This window comes from Acanthaster planci, linkage group LG09, assembly GCF_054643075.1.
Source record: "Acanthaster planci isolate LZ-2023a linkage group LG09, COTS_SCS, whole genome shotgun sequence".
Classification (NCBI taxonomy): Eukaryota; Metazoa; Echinodermata; class Asteroidea; order Valvatida; family Acanthasteridae; genus Acanthaster; species Acanthaster planci.
The window spans coordinates 11,660,127-11,677,672 of record NC_141785.1 but is presented as its reverse complement, the minus strand read 5'-3'; the positions used below and the strand labels follow the sequence as shown (position 1 = coordinate 11,677,672).

Here is a 17,546-nt window from a genome sequence, read left to right as displayed (position 1 = left end):
CAACTACAAAAAAGCTAAAAAGATCAGCTTTGTACCAGAACACCAGATGAACTACTTTCTTTTACTAGTGTTGTTACCATTTGAGCACTTTCTGAGTACTGTCTTCACTTACAGATTCTTGGCTTTCAATTGTGCTCAAAGTAACGTAAACATTGCCAGTGCACTACAAATGAAGTATTTGTGGAAAATATATACTGATGACTTTGGATTCTTAAAAAATGTTTTCCATTAAACATTTGGGACAGAAATATTGTAAAAGCGATGAGAGAATTTTCTTGGAGTACAGTTGTCTTTAAAACCTTAACTCATATTGCCTGAAGCCTGTAATTCCTTTTGGGCAGCTTTGTCCGCACTCAACCAGTGTTGAATACCTGACAGCAAAGGTTTTCCTTGGAAATCATTGGAATATAGCTGAGATTGTTATTGTCGGGGGGGGGTCAACCCGATATAAAATCTCTCAGTTTTGTCACAAATCTAGACTCCAAACACCGTGCTGTGGACTTCAAGTGTGGGATGTCAGGCGACCCCACTCACTCTCCATCTCCAGCAGATGTCTCATCTTTTCTTGTTGCTTCACTGCCTCTTCCTCTTCTCCTCAGAACACCAACCAACAACTCCTTCCGACCGAGCCAGAGGAGTCCCTCCTCCAGCAGCCCCTGGCCATGGGCTTCTTTGTCTCCACGGCCAAGACTGGACCTCTGCCCGACTGGTTCTGGTCCTCCTGCCCAGAAGCTGAGAACAATTGCCCTGTCTTCCTCAAGGTACTGAAAAGAAAATAAAAGAACAAGAGCTTCCTTCGTCTTTCATCCAAGTAGTGAAGTTTGCATCTTCAACCTGAGGAATTAATTTTAATTCCACATGGGACCCCTTTAGATTGAAAAGGGGAAGAAAAGCATGGGAAAGTCATAGAAATCGAGATCATGTAAGGGGTATTTTTGATGAGCTGCTCCCAATGTGAAAACGGAATAATGATCAATTTAAAGGCTCTCCTTGTAAGTCTAGTAGTGGTTGCGATAGTCTTCCAGCTCATAATACTAAACAACTGTTCTCTGCAAAATGGCGTTGAATGTCATATTTTTCATATTGTCATAAACAAATATTGTCCTGAAAAGTCATGGAATTTGGTTTTCAGATTTCTGATTTGGGCAGATTTAGGAATAGAGTGAGGTTGTGCCTAAATCAATTGGAGTTGCACGCGCATCGATGGCACGTGGCTGGTGTGGCCACCTGATCGTCTCCTAGAGATGCACATGTCATTTCCAGCCAGAACCATAACTTTCAGACAACAAGTTCAATTTGATTACTCAGCTAGTGATTGGTCCGTTTTTACTGATTTCTGCGGTTCGGTATCTTGATCACAAATGAAATTCTTGTCTGGTCCCTAATCTTTCATTTTTTTCAATTTTTTGTGGGTTAACCAATTACATTTTAATTATTCCAACAAAACAAAATCACCTCTGAAAAATTGATTTTTGCGAAGTCTTATTGCAGCCATTTCAGACAACAAGCTCAATTTGATTATTCAGCTAGTGATTGGTCCGTTTTTACTGATTCCTGCGGTTCGGTGTGTTGATCACAGCTGCTCATATTTTTGTCTCTTCACTCTCCAGGCTGCGTTGCATTTACACAATGCCTCCGTGCAGCAGATGTCAGATGACATCTTGCAGACTAAACACAACCACCCGCTCGACTCAAACCTCACGACAGATGTACTCAGGTGAGTGGTGTTTTCTCTCTAAGAGTATGCCCATTGCCTCGTCCCGGAGTCCCCCTTCATTATGTTTGTGTGAAAGGCTCCACGTATGCACTATCACCAGTTTTATTTAGACAAAGAAATCAAACAAAAAGAAGACAAGGTACTCTCATGGGTGGAATTGGAAACAAAATATCAAGGGTTCCACTCTCATTTGATTTCTGTGTACTCTGTGTGCAAGAAATCTCTAATAACAATGACAATGAGAAATGTGGATACCAGCACCATTGCTGAAGCACACCCGGCCACCCATGCAGAGGCATAATTGGTTTGTGCACATCAAGATGAAAACTAGCCCCATGTACCACGCACTCTTAAACCACTGCATATTGTACCCCAGAGCTCTCATAAAGAGGTCACATAGTTCTGTAATTAACCAGAGCTTTTGCCAGATGGCGAGTTGACATGCAAGGATTTCCTTTGCCCATGGGACAAACAGAGGTTTATATTTAACTTGTGTTGAGCCTTCAAGCAGCCATGCCCTACAGCCAGGCGTTGTTTCCAAAAAGCAATGATGCATTAAGAAATGTCTCACAAACCTTGGATAAATGACCACCGAGGATCAGCATTTATAAAGTCCAACTGTATAACAAACAGACTGTGCTTCTTTGTATCTTATCCTTTCAAAAAGTCCTCTTTTTTTCCCGGCCGAAAATAATAACGTACCTGGGACACGCACGTTGTGGGGTAATACTGTGGTTAAGGAGTCCCTAAAGGTTGACATGTCTCGGCGAATGTTTAATTCCGTCATCATTATTTGTCTTCTTCAGGTATGTACTGGAGAGCTACAACAGTTTGTCCTGGCTGACCGTGGATCCGGCCAGTGGGGACAGGCGCTCCTGCCTTCCAATCCACCTCGTAGTCCTCATGCAGCTGTACAACACTATTGCTGCTCTGTTCTGACAGGGGCCCACTTACTGTCGCCTCTTTGGAACCCCCAATCGTAAATCAGCCAGCGGACACTTTGTGTGACGTGGCAAGTGTGCTGGCAAAACTCAGACAACCACGAGAGTAACTGAGACTTGGATATGAGAGTTATTTACTTGAAACAAGTCAGCAACTTTACTTTCTTTGAGTCAAGACTCTTGAAATAACTGGAACTGGTTTCTTTGTACGTTTGGAGGTAAGGGAGATCTTATGCCGGCCACTGTTGCGTTTTCTTTTTCCGCCCGACATTTCTCGAAGTTAGCCACTGAAAGTGTTCTAAAAAACGAGATTTCGTTCAGACTGTGAAATGACCTCAGAATCAACCTTGCTGCATCCATACGTGTGAGGCCAGTTGCCCTTGTGTGGCTCATAACATTGAAAGAGGCCACCCCAGAGGTTTCGTCAGAAAGGCTTACGCAGGCGGCCATTTGGTGCACCCTTTGGCGTGCGTGTTTACATTGCTGAATAGCAGTTCCCTGTTAGGCTGTGTGCAAGCGGTGAACCAAGTGATTGAAGACAGCAATCGATTTGGCCATCCAGATCTTCTCAAATTGGGGCAAAAGCTCATATCCCTAACCCCAAAGAGGATGACGACCTTCAGTTGGATTATTGCGAGCACCTGCTGAAGCTGGAAAGCCTCTGTGATGTGGGCAGAGTGGATGACCCCTTGACTGGAATCCAGAGGTCGTAAGAATGTGCCGTAACATATCTGCATGAGTGCCAAACTTAAGTTAACTGCTTCTGCGAAACTTGCAGAGAAGACCGTCCTTGCTACTCACAACCAACCAGCCAACTACAGGACTGTTCATTTCGGAGGAGGTTTAATATCTCAGCAGAGTCATTTTGACAGCGATGTAGAATGAGAGAGATTATGGGAGAAATGTCTGCTGCCCTGTAGCAATCATATCATTGCATCTGGACCTAAGCATCTGCTGCCCTCTGTGGATCACGCTTGTCACCATTAGGTGTTTGCATGAAGAATTTGAGGAACAGTGTGCACATTGTGTCAAGTCTGAACAGACCTTCACCGAAAATCTCCGTCAAGATTTCAAGCGACATGAACAGCTAGACACCCCCAACCGTATTTTGCAGAGTGAACTGTTTTGATTTAATTCCCTTTGTTTATTCACTGGTTGCAAAGAACCTTGTGTCACATTTTGCAATGGCAGGTAGCTGCTGCACATTGGGCCTGTTCGTTTGACACAGATCTGGAAAGTTGGTTCACTCCATCCATTAGGCGGGTTCTGCCGTCCGTGAACCAGTTCTGGATCACTAGTCACGATCCGGATCCACGTGAAACAAACAGAGCCTTTGTCTATGTGTCGTTTGGGCCAAACTCTACAACCTACACAGCAGTGAGGTTTTTTTTTTAACCCACAAGTTGCGTAATAAAGTGACTCCCCGATGTGTTGCATATTATGTGGGTGCTTTAAGTGCACTGCTTTATAGGATGGGTGCTATAAATAGGCACATAAGTGCATAGATGTTATGGAGTCACAGTTAAGACAGTTTGTTTTTTGAGCAGGTGTGCACTATTTGGGTCACCTGAAATGCTGGCAGAAATCACATCCTCCCCCAACCCCTTTTCAAATGTCACCCTTGGTCGGACCCTAAAATGTACGCATTTCCAATGATTTCATGTCAGTTCATTGTACAGAAAAAAAGAAGAGAAAACAAAATACAGGATTGTTGGAAATTATTGCAAAAAGATTACTGGTAACTCGTCCAATCAAAGTGTTGAAACTTTGCAAAGTGATTTCCAGCTTTTCAGGTACCATTTCTGAAAAGCTCAGTGGCATATCAGGAAGAGCTTATTTAAGCAAACAACACTGGCAGTCGTAGAGCTGAGAACAGACAGCCCTCGCAGATGTTTTTATGGTAACACATATCTACGGGAATCTTGTATTTTGCTAAAAATCACTGTACGGGTCTTGCCCCTTCCTCCCTAAAGAAATATTTTGGGTTTTTTTCCGAAACCAACCTAACTGGCTGGAGTATTGTAACAGACTGGCACTTCATACGATTTGGATCGGAATTGTTTGGATGTAACTCCCCCTCTGATGTGGCAGTTGACCACTACGAATGGCACATCTGCTCCACCAAAGAAAGAACTGTTTTGTACTTGTTGCCTCCTTCTTCCCCAAATGGGAAAAGAAATCCAAAACAAAAAGAAACAAAAACGATGCCGACCAGTCACTTGCCAATGCAAACAAGTGGCCATGTTCAGCACCTTTCTGGAGACTCCCCTGGACACGATGGAGCACTTCCATGGAACCTTGCAAACAAAGAAAGAAACAAATGCGATTTTGGTTTGGGCATGACAAGAAAATGCCGCCCTGCAAATTGAAATGGAAATGCACAGAAGGCTGTGACAGGTGAGAGATCAACTTCATCATTGTTGCAGATTTTGGAGCCAGGGAAATTTTTGGAGGGGATCTCTTACATGACTTCTCCCTGCTTATTTCCAGATTAAGCAAGTTCACCACCATTGAACCCCCTAAACCTCATAAGGTTGAAGGAAAGGCACTCTGGTTGCGTCATTAAATTGAATGTATGGAGTTGCCATTTGTAGTTGCGCCTCCCTCCTCCAAAGTTTGTACTATACCACTGTGACATAAGTTACCAAAGTTATAGACAAATTCTGCTCTTTTTGAGATGCACTCTTCAGTGGTGTACTCTTGAGTGATTTGTTTTCGAGGAAGAAACGAGGCAAATTTGAATTCTCATAAAGGTGAATCAGAGTTCTCTATGATTAATTAATTCCAGCCATTTCGCTAGGTTGGCTAGAAGTGATCAATCACAAATGATGCATGGAGTTGAGCCAATAACAGGTGCAGTGACTCGCATTCCCAACATACCTCCAAGCTTTGGCACCCTGCCATGATGTTCTGTTTTTCCCGCCTCGGTGTTCAACATCCGGAAAATGTATTTGGGCAACACTATAACATTGCTTAGTTGTGAGTTATTTACAGGCCCCTGGTTTGAAATACTCAAGAATGGATTAACACAAAAGTGTGATATACAGCGGTCCCAGGTCATGATCACAATCCAAAGGGATCTGACAGGAGGAAAAACATTCACAGTGGTCTTTCATAACTTTCTCGGTTGTGTAACATTCTCTTTTGACCTGTGGAACCCTTACATTTTCAGTGACTTGTTTATGTACCTCCTCCCTATGAAATCTTGTAATTTTGGAATGAAGTCCTGGCAAACCCAAAGCAAACTGCTAGTGTACAAAAACGTGCCACGGAGGAGCACTGTGAGGGACGGTGAGCAAATCTTGTGGGTTTGGCCGGGAGTTTGTCCAGCAAGTAGTGTTCACCGAGTGCCGAGAAAACAAGCACTAAGAAAGTACAGTCTTTCTTATTTACTGCTGTTTGCTAATATGAGTGGTTAGTTTCACTTTTTTCGTTTTCTCCTCTTACGGGGAGGGCAGCAAGGAAGAAGATTGACCAGGTAAGATACTATTTCTTCTTTGTTGATGTGGGAGTAGGTCTTGGTATGGTGCAGTGTTTTTAACAAGGTTTCTCAAAGATGGTTTGCAGAACTCAAACAGAAGCCATAATGTGTTAAACACTCACAGCAACCTGTGGTAGGACATCTCAATAGGATATATGGCAGGTACCCTGGATGGTGATACCTGGAGGTGTCAAACACCCCCAGTCGTTGACCTTGACCCCTGTGTAGAGTCCCGATCAGGGGTTTGTGCCCACAAGCTGGGATCACAGGTTCATGGCTGGTTGACCTAAGCCTTTTGTGGTGAACCCTTGGAGGAGAAACAGGATACCAAATGGTAGTTTTGCAAGTGGTTTGAATTAAAAAAAAAAGGACATGTCAGTTCAACTGTTGGACACACAAAGTGCTGAGAATGTTGTTACCCCTCTCCCATTGTTTTCATCTGCACATTCAAAGATACCCCGAATGCATTTCAGCCCAAGGCCCTACAGGGTCATCTGGGCATGGCACTTTTCCTTTTGAAATTTACCTTCAACTTCATGCACTAGAGTGTTCCTGGGGAACAAAAACACCTGTTAGATATTAAGAATGGCATGGATACTGTTCCCCATATTGAACTCTCCAATAGGGCACAGCTGTTGAAATGGCCGGACAAATTTCCGACAATCCCTCACCCTCCCCTTGTAGGACTTTGTAACATCCGTGTGCTGATTTGACACATTGGTTTCTGTACATATGTACAGAATCTATGGTATATCATGCAGAACAAAATGTGTACTTTGTGTTATACAGCAGAGCGTAAGTATTCATTATACAAAAAAAGAATATCGGTAATATCTACATAATATATTTTGCCTTTTGGTTTTTAATGAAGTATTATCATTATTGTAATATGGTTAATTTTCCCATCCGTGAACATTTGTCTTGATGGTGACAACATAAGTGTGTCATGATAGATAAACATTTATTTGCCTACTTGTATATAAATATTGAAATTATTGTCAATTGTACACAAACTGGGTGTATATCGGTGTACAATGTTTATGTAAGTTGATAAAGTATAAACTATAAGAACTCTTTGTAAATGTACACAATGACTGATGGGGCAAAACAGAAAAGAGGATATTTGTCTCCTTTTTTTATTATAAATATTGACAGAGATTGTAATCCGAGATGATCTATCACCATGGAAACAAATTAGATTTGGAAGAAAAAATTCATGGTGAGAATTTTTTTGTTTCGTTTCAGAAAATTGTATTTTATGTGTGTATGTATTGAAACAAATTACCGGATGAAGGGTGGGCACGGTGTCTGCAGTTCTTTTAATATGGCGAAGAAAAATGTTAGATCACGAGTCATTGTTTTAGAAATAAATTATGTGAGTTCTATGTTTGAACCTATTTGAGAGGGTGTATAGACTCTCACACCAGGCTGTGTGTAGTCTCTTCTCAAGCTGTTAAATGTCATCTCGATGATTTGTTTTTCTTTTGGTCCCCATAATTATGATATACTTTTCCACGTGATTTGTAGAAATAAAAGTAAGTTATTTGTCTCTAGTTCAAAACCCAACAAGGGAAAGGAAACGAAAGCCGATTCCAGAGTACTTCTTATTTTTCGCCTGAGTTTTCCTTCATTACACTCCCCCCTTTTTTTTCTTTTTCAAAAAGTCACGTCCCCCTTGTAGTCTATGCTTCCTCGCCCCAGGTATCTACAACGCGCTACCAGGTCACAAGTGTCGTGTTGAACCTTGCCTCGGGCTGAGTTCTACGATACTGTACGAACATGGGAGGCGAGTAGTGTAAATCATCACGGTTTCGGAATCGTTTGCAAACTAGCGGCCAGTTTCGGGAATTTCCAGAAATCACTTTTCCGAGGCATCGCCTTGGGAATTAGTTTGCCAGCTTCAATTGAGCCTGAAAGTAAAAGATAACACAGTGAGCTTCTGGAACCCTTGCGTGGTCTGCCTGTGGCGATGTTACATGCGGTCGTCCTATCACGGCTGATAATTTTTGAAAGAATGATTCCTAACCATCCCATGAAACATTGACGTTGGAATTTTACCTTTGTTTTCCTCAAGTAATAATTATTTGAAAAAAGTCACCTGGAGATTGTTAAAACACGAACTTAATTAACTGTTGCTTACGTGAAAACAAGATTGTTCAATTAACGTTGCAAAGATTTACATGTACCTAGCTGCAGTCGATGGGTTCCAGATTCCGAGTTGACATGACTTAGTTCTTGTCAGCAAAGGTTTGGTAAAATATTGGAATCTTTAATAAAAGCAGATTACTTCATGTTTATAACCTTATAAATTAAGCAGGATCAAATATTTTGATCTGCTTTTATTTTGGCTTTTCTCGACTGTAACGTATACAAAGTTGTTGCTAAGGAAATGTATACCTTTGCGCGCCTTAGGGTCAAACGTTAACAACGTGGTTCTGGTCGAGCTGCGGGCTGGACGTGTATGGGTTTCAGGAGGTTTGGTGTACACGTTCTAATATAACTGGACATATGTGTGGGCGCGGGCGCGCTTTCTGTTTCTTGCTTTAGTTTGGGGAGTAGAACTACATTTCTGTAGCTGTTTGAGAAGTTAAAAGCTCAGCAGAGTCATTAAACCTTGATTCTCGATTCTGGATTCTCGATTGTCGATCCTTGATTCTTGATGATCACGAGTGAATGACCAAAGAGTACTAGCAGCTGGCTAAGCAGAAATGTAACATCGACAGACTACCATAAAATTTCAAACCGTCAATGTTCATCGGAGTACGAGACTGCAGCATTGCACTGTTCTTCATGTGTTTTAGATTTCTGGAAGTTATGGGGTCAATTTTTGCAGGATATTTCTCTTTAGGTCAGGTAATTGTTCAGTGTCTATAAATTGAGATACTAGCAAATATTTTCCAAAGCCCTTTACCAAGTTGGATTTTTTAAGAAGTGACTGGACGAAAAAATATATATTCTTAAATCTTTGCATGTTATTTTTTCTATCCAAGGTATCCGGAAGCGCGCCATGAAAGTTGACCCCTGATGGGCCTACGGTAAGCAGCGCTGGATGGATGAGCCAGTTCTGTATTCCAACAGCGCATGCCCAAAATCAAACGCGCCCGAGGTCATTCGGACGCACGCGTGAAGTCTGCCCTATCAGCGTGCGCAGCCTTTCCGCTAGACTTGAAAGCAATTCGTTAGCCGTTTGTGTTTCGTCCAGAAGGATACCGAGCCAGCATGCTGCGTCGTTTTAGTTCTAAGCCTGTTCACCATTGCCCTAGACTGCTTTCGTCCCGTACTTACAGACGTCCTCCGAACGTAGGGACCGGTAGCGGGTGGTAATGAATTGGGCAGAATCTTGCCGAGTGTATGTAAATGAGGAATATGCCCGCTCACTGCGCAAATCAAGCAGGAGCTGACAGCATATTTTGCCCTTTCTTCTTCATTTTACTGAAAACACTTCATAAATTATTCATTTATCTAAAAGTTAACTCAGTAACCACTGATTTGAAATAAATTGCCGTAAAATGATTTTGCGATAAAAATCATTAGAAAATATATTTCCCTACTGTGATCGATAGAGGCGTAGCAAGGATAGTTATTTGTGTTTTTCTCGCGTCCATGCTGAAACGTTTTTCATGCTGAAGCATTGCTATTGGTCTGACAAAAACTTCAATATTCAGTATCCAAATTAACTGGGCAAGTCACGCACATAAAACGAGTGCTAGCGACCGGTCTTTGTATAATAGGGACGGGGACCAGTCCAACTGCATTGCGAAGAAGGTGGACTACACCGACTTGATATGAACTTGCGCACTGGCAGACTTGACTCGCGCTTGCTTTGTTCCTGTGCGACCCTGGTGTTACACAAATACAGCATGGTTTGAAGGGAAGTAGTGGGAATCGCGTCGGGAGGTAGTCAAGCTGACCTACACTTCGGGATCAGTAATTCCCACTATTTTCCCGAAATAAACCGTGCTGTATTTGTTTTACTACACTTCATGAATATTCAAACAGAAATCTCACGTTACTGCGGAGTGCAGATGTGCATAGGAACAGGGCTTCATAGTCTGGTGCTGACATACGTTTGTGTCTTTACTTTAATAGTTATCAGGATACAACTCCCGACTGGTTCCGGGACAGATTACATATTTACGTGGCAGGTTCCAGAGGGATTTTTGATGCTACCAGAAAAAACTACGGCGTGGCAGCGAGCCAGGTGGATACTCACCGCTATGACGTTACCTGGTCGCGTATCATTTCTACTTCACAGACGCGAGGTGGAATCGGCCAATGACGCGCTCCAATTTGCTCCTGAATATTCATGAGGTGTAGTAATTTGAAATACCGAATTGGCTCATCGTTTGCAGGCGTGACGAAGTAAAAGGTCACACAGCGAGTTTCCACAACCCTTGCGCGGTCTGCCTATGGGGATTTTACATTGAGCCGTGCTATCATGTTCGATAATTTTTGGAAGAATAATTTCTAACTGAAACCACTCCATGAAACACTCATGTTGCAATATTACCTTTGTATTCCTCAACTAATGTTTAGGAAAAGTCACACGGAGATGGGTAAAAAACGAATTTTATTAACGACCTTTCATGTTCGGCGATATCGTACCTACGTCTCCTTGTTCATGCACGTTTGTTTTCACTTCCCATGCTTTCGTGAAAACGAGATTGCACATTGCATTCCTGCCACCAGGACCATCTATGCGCCCACGTGCAGAAATGTTAATTTATTAGTGAAAAGTTCCGTTAAATACAGTGGATTGCCCAGTTCCGCAAATAGAAACAGTAAGGTTCCTCGCGTCTCAAAATCTCTCTTTCATGAAGAAGTTCTCGTTCAAAAATATCCGGAAACTATCCTGCTACATATGACACTAAAAAAATTTAGAAAGTCATTTGAAAGACGAATGTTTGCGAGCTTATTTCAGTGGTCGGTAGTTCACCCGGTTCCGCAAAAATTTGCCGGTTTCACAAGTACCGCTATCTGTATGGCGGGTCATGTTTTTCCGACACTTACGGCTCATGCACATTGACCGCGCGCATTGAGCTGCAATTGAAAGAATCGTTTGCGGAACTGCCAACTGGCCAAAAAATCCTGCAGTCACTTTTGTTTCCAAAACACATACATTTGAAAATGTACGGAACGCGTATTTTCGTGATGGTAAAACTGATAATTTGTGAAAGCAGATGGTCGTTGGTTTAGAAAAAGTCAACGCCATGATCGTTTAACTTAAAGAGCAACAAACGCAACATTGCGCAGAACGCACACTTGCTACTGCTGATGCGATCGGCGAAAAACAGTCGTTGCCGACCCATATTTTCGATTTTTCGGCACTGGGCAAATTTCGGAACTAGGCAGTCAACTGTAATAACAGGATATAAGTTTCAGCGTCATTTTCTTTATTAAGGTGATGCAGAAATAATCCTTTCCTTCAAAAACTATTACACAATTAGTCTCAGGTCTCAGAAGGAGTTTTGAGGCACAAAATAAAGACAAAATAAAAATGGGAAAGGACGGGGAGAGGAAGAAGGGGAAACGGGGAAAAGAGAAGAGTGTTAGGACGGGGAACTCAAAATATCACAGTCATTATTCGGGGGACATGTAGGCCTACCCCTCCCTTTTCCAGTTGGAAGCACCAGCGATTGTCCCCTTCCCCCTTTTTAAAGCCGTATCCAAAATAAAATTCTAGGTCTACAATAAAAAATGATAGGTTTACATACATTTCAGTGTTTGACTCTTAATTAAAAATGAAATAAATGTTGGCCAGGCATCACAAATTGCCTAAGATTGCACCATAGAGTATTTAGAATACAAAATTTTCCAGGGCCCTTAAGCGGGCCCCGGACCCACGCCGATAAGGGCTTCGCGCTGCGCCCTCTCATAAGGACATGATTTGGCCATTGATTTTGTGAGACGGTTCTCGGACACATTTCCACAATGGCACAACCTACCACCAATTTCAAACGGTCTAGCGATGCCAATTTGATTTCAATTGTTTTGTATTGTGGAAATATCTCTTGATCAAAGAAACTCAAAACACACGAGGGCATACTGCAGTTTGTATGAAAAGTTATCCGGAAATTCGGGAACTGTCAGACTGACTCTATCTTGGTTACGTTTGTCTGGATTCAAGTATAGATTCTGAGCTGTAAAAACATTTTGGCTGATAACATTAAGGGTCCGATAACGACCAACTGAAGCTGTTTTTCGACAGTTGCGAAATTCTGTGGAGACCTTCCATTTTTAACGTTCCAATCCTAGTTTTATTATCACTTTAGGGATAAGACGACGTATTTTAGATGACAATTGATATAGTTAACTTTTCTGTTATGTTTAAACCACACAAGTACACTTAAAAAATTATTCAAGGTAGGGGCAAAGGTAAAAAAAACCCTTGAAATTCATGCCGTACGTAACAAAATGTAAGTCCGTCGTTGGAATCCCCCCACCCTTTTGACAAATCCCGGATCCGCCCCTGATGATTACCGAAAGCACCCAACTCGATCAATTGGAGGATCGGAGAGGTTATTTATAGCTCTGTTCGAAACGAACCATGAGAATAGATTTTGCTGGAGAGGGTAGCTTCGACAAGATCAAAGGAAAAAACAGTTTTCGTGTATACATGGCAAACCAACAACAGTAGTGCTTCTGTTAAGATCATAATTTTCTTGGTGCCTTTGAACTAAGTAGATTGTCAGCTTTTGAGTCTGTTTACCTGATAATGTAAAAATGGTTTGTAGTTCAAAAAAAGTTCAACTAAGCTGGAGTCATTTCTTGTGTCCCAAAGGCGTCAGTTTCATTTTAAATTCGTCGACCAGTTGTCAGTGTTTTGACTAGAGTTTGGAAGGCTTTTATTACTATCATGACGTCAATTTAATTCAGTTAACTGGATAAGATGCCCAAGTTTTGTCAAATAAAGTGAACGGCCACGAAACACATTGCAACAACTTTCCCCACCAACTACATGTATTTCGAAGGATGGATCTTGGAAACACACAAGATCCATCAACGGACGCTATTTTACGTCATTTTTTGCCCCGTAAACTACACGTATTATGTCCTAAGTAGATTTACAATGTGCCACCTCTGAGTTGACATGAAAATAGAACTGAGCGGGGATAATGAGGATGTAATATTTTTTCATAATGCTATCCGCTGCGAGCTGAAGTGCCCCATCAATCGGCGAAAGAAAGACAGGTGGTTACTAGCGGGTTCTTGCCCGCGTTCTGCATGTACGCATAGACCATACATGAGCACAAAGTTATTCCAGCGGGTTCTTGCGACAACTTTTCCATACGTTTTGCTCGTGGAGAAAAGCCTGCATGTGGTGAATATATTGTACATTTCAGTACAGAAACGGACTATGAATGCGCCTCATATCCTCGCTCAATTCTATTTTTATGTCGGCTCAGAGGTGGCACATTGTAATCCACTTAGGACATAATACATTTGGTTTGCGGGGTAAAAAATGATGTAAAATAACGTCCATTGTTCTGGAGCATAAAATGTATTTTGAATCCTCTGTGAGGGGATGGCCATACATTGTGGTCTCTCGTTCTTTTCAGTCCACTGATAGAAAATTAAATGTATTCATCTCGAAACCTTAATTATCAGTGTGCTTATACACAAAGTATTTGAAAAATACTACTAATATAAGTACGATCAATGATGCGACACTGTCAAGTTAACTGTCATGTTTGAGGTATCGGGGGAAATTAAGATCAGATTACGAAAAAGTAGTCACATGACAACTGCCAGCGCTCGTCTTTCTCCATTGGCGTCCTCAGTTCGTCTATCAATGCTGTATGTAAAAATAAGTTCAGAGAACTGAGCACAGTGCCTCAGCTTAATCGGACTATTAACAGCAATGGTGTGTTTCCGTTACATTCATGACAGCCAATTACCACATGGGATCGGTAATGCCATCCTTTAACCTTAGTATTAACCCTGACAAGCATAAATAAACGTGTAGGGTGGGGACGAAGTTTTGCATTTTAGTAAAGTGGAAAAGCCAGTGGCTGGGGGAAGGGGGCGGGGAACTTGCCCCCTGATTTTTTTTTTCAATTTTTTACTTTAGAAAGAAAACAACTCAACTGAAAAAACCTAATAGGTGAGTAGGAAAGAAACTAATCGGTATATTCATGTATCAAATAAATAGGCTATATTTTGTTCTCCCCCATTGTCAAGTTGAATGAGCCCGAAAGTGCATTTGCTTTTGAATCCCCCCCCCCCGACACCAAAAGTTGAATAGGCCACTGGGAAAAGCATTCCGTGAACGTGTGCCAAAGTAGCATTCTTTTATTGTAAAAATTACTCAGCAGCTTTAAAACTGTTCAGTCGCGAAAATCCTTGAAAAATTCTTGATTGCTTGTGTAACGATTAACGTACTTTGCAGAGAATAGTGAGGCAAGCATCGGCTTAATAGTGATTTTGAAAAAAAAGAAAAAAGTGAAGCTTTGTGTGAAAACCTCTGACTCTTTTACTCATTAGTAAACCGCAAATTGCTGAGTGGATGCAAGCTGTTGAATTGGCAGTGCGCAGCCCACAACCCCGTCATCACAACGAATGAGAATCAGTCAGTTTTGAAAGATCATTTCCACCATTCCGACTGGGCAACAGTATTCACAGGTGCGTGTCCACCGCAACGCGTGATTGTAGAACTTCAGAAAAGATCGTCAGTGCCCGCGCGACGATCAATTTAGAGCGGTTCGCCTCACGTGCACGTTTGCACCGGTAGTATAATAACTTGTGCGGAGTGGTCTCACCTGAACTTTGTGAAGTTAGGTAAGTGCCCCTGGTTTGAATTAATAGAGAATGTCGTTTTTCAACTGTCTTGTTAGGACGCTTAGCGTATTGTAAATAGACAGTTGCAGACAAACCTAGTAAAGCAATTAAGCGTTGCCTCAACGCAGTGTGCAGAAAAAGCCAGAATTAGTTGGACTTTGGGTGAACCAGAAGAACTAAACAAAAAAGCCAAAATTAAGGCTCCAAAATGATTAAGTCAGTGGTAATTTGAAATATGGTCTTGGGGATACACCAACTGTCAGGATGTCCAGTTTAGTCAGATAGTCCTGGTCAATTTCTTTGAAGAACTGTTCAACCAAAAAAGAAAGCAAGTACCTGAGGTCAACCGAGCATATTTGTCGTAATAATATATCGATGTGTATATCAGACTGTCTTCAGTGTCGACAATGAGAAAGTCCCCTAAGAACGTGAGAAATGCCTACATTTTACATCCTTGCATGCTGCGGAGATTATGCAGTATCCCACCAGAACTCATTTTTAATTATCTATTCTGCAGAAACTTCCAGTTCTAAACTTAATTTGATTGCGTTTCACCGACGGTGTATACTACATATATACAGCTCGTCTGGTCCATGTGCATACGTCAATCATGAACCGAAAAGCACGCATTGGGATAAGTATAACGTATAACAACATTTACGTAACATAATTATTGTAACTTCGTGGTCGGAGTCCGAAATTTGACCGTATACACAACTTGTGTAAACAATGTTTAACTACATATAACAAGTAATTTTAAAATTAAAGACTGATTGTGTATTTCATTTGGCCACATTTTACTAAAATTGTGTAATATTTTGAACGAATTTCTTTTTACCAAGACGGCCGATTCACAATAGTGCGCTTCCAAGAGTTTGCAACGCGTTGGCCAATCACAACGCGCGAAATATGTCGACCCTTTCTATATGCGCATTGGGTCGACTGATTTCCTGCATTGTGATTGGTCAACGCGTTGCAAACTCCTGGAAGCTGACTATTGTGAATCGCCTGTATTGTATTTTTCTGCCTGTGAACGGCACATTTCAGTTAGTCAGTGTGTGCACGTTAGTCGAAATTAAAAGAAAAATGCACGATCCGGTGAAAAAAGACGTAGAATTGTTTATGTTTTCTCTATACCTATTCAGTAGCGTAAAACAAATTAGGCTTTCAAAAAATGCCAAGAAAGATTGAATAAAAAGCAGGTGAGAGCTAAGTTGTTCTTTATTAATGTTTTAAACACAAGCAGTAGGTATTTTATGCTTAAACTGACATGTGTATTTCGCTTTGTCAAGTTATACAATCTTGCCGCTGCGTGAAATTTATACCCCCTTTCAAGTACTTCAGTAGCATTATAAATCTTTTTTAGCGTTTCGTTGTACCCAGATGTATAATCAGGATGGCATGCAGTGGGATTGGGTTTCAGGTTGCTTTAAACAAAACTTAGTTCAACAAAGCTTGATTTCCAACACAAAAGAAAACAAAAGACATCTCTTTTGGGGATAAGAATTTCCATATTCGGAAATGGGGCATACTTTGACTCTCTTGTAGACTGCCTGTTGAAAGGATTACGGTGCCTTTTCATTTATACTTATACAAATAATCCTATTCATATAAGCTCCGCGAAGGGGGAACCCTGAAAAGAACGGAAAAAGAAAAGAAAACAGCCAAAGAAATGAAAATTAGCACTGAAATATAATACAATTATTTGCTTGAGAAAATAAAATAAAAGCGACCCCCGCAGTTAAATGTTATTGTTTTAACCAGACTGTTCCCCCCACGCCGAAAAAAAAATTCTGGCGACGCCCATGCATATTTTTAGCCAATGTGTGTTGCCATTTCGGAGCAAACCTCAATGCTGATATCATTTTAACATTAAAATTTGACAATGTAGGAGATTTCAAGAGGCAAAAACAAAAATGAAGTGAAGGTGAAAGGAAACTATTACACACACTTTTTCATAAACTGGATTGAAATCCCCAGGCTCTTTGACCTTTCACTCGTCACTAACCACCCATACAGCGCAAGGATTATTTTACATACATGTAACGTACTTTTTGTCGAGAACTTATTGGATTGAGTTAATTTAACGTGAACACAGTTTGGCACTTGCAGCCTGGTGCGCATGACACGTATGCGTTCAACCTGAAATGCTTTGAGCGTCCAAAGCTGTGAGGCATTTAATGTGTTACGTTTGTAAAAGTATTGTAATTAATAAATTTTGACAAATGAAAGTTCATTTGTAACCTTCAAGTCCGGTTGTTTCTGGGTGGCACTTGGAAAGTGTAAGGAGGAATGAAATTGAAAAATAGTCTACCCCTCATCTTAATGGGGAAATTCACACCACAAAGTAAGGTTTCTTTGTTTTCGTTTGTGCTGGAAAACATGCTTTGTTGAAATGAAACATCCCCTTTATTCCAATCAGCAATCTAAAACCAAATATCACTGCATTTCACTGTAAAGATACATTTTAAAACGGCACGTTGAATAGGACTTATGAAACTATTGAAATATTCGCTGCAGCGGGATATCAAGTTGACGCCGCGGCAAGATCATATACTCGCCGCGGCGAGATTGTAACTCCAAAAAAAAAAAAATTGCAAGTGGCCCTTTTACGCTTCCGTAGGTTTAC

General features: G+C 41.3%; 2 protein-coding genes across 6 annotated transcripts in view; both read left to right on the top strand.

Annotated features, from left to right (window-relative positions):
* LOC110981975 (mediator of RNA polymerase II transcription subunit 13-like) overlaps positions 1-7,724 on the top strand; it is a 75,618-nt gene extending 67,894 nt beyond the window's left edge. Inside the window, exons 32-34 of the mRNA XM_022240048.2 lie at positions 600-761; positions 1,611-1,717; positions 2,524-7,724. Of these exons, the coding sequence (XP_022095740.2) occupies positions 600-761; positions 1,611-1,717; positions 2,524-2,656 (402 nt within the window). The 3' untranslated portion in view covers positions 2,657-7,724. The remainder of the gene's footprint in view (positions 1-599; positions 762-1,610; positions 1,718-2,523) is intronic.
* The window catches only part of LOC110981990 (plexin domain-containing protein 2-like), a 65,325-nt gene continuing 53,776 nt past the window's right edge, over positions 5,998-17,546 (top strand). For 4 of the 5 annotated variants that reach the window (XM_087140879.1, XM_087140877.1, XM_087140878.1 and 1 more), the window contains exon 1: positions 5,998-6,136. The gene's annotated coding sequence lies outside the window, so the exon portion shown is untranslated. Of the gene's footprint in view, positions 6,137-14,521; positions 14,918-17,546 lie in introns of those variants that run through there. The other variant, XM_022240088.2, reaches the window with a different exon arrangement.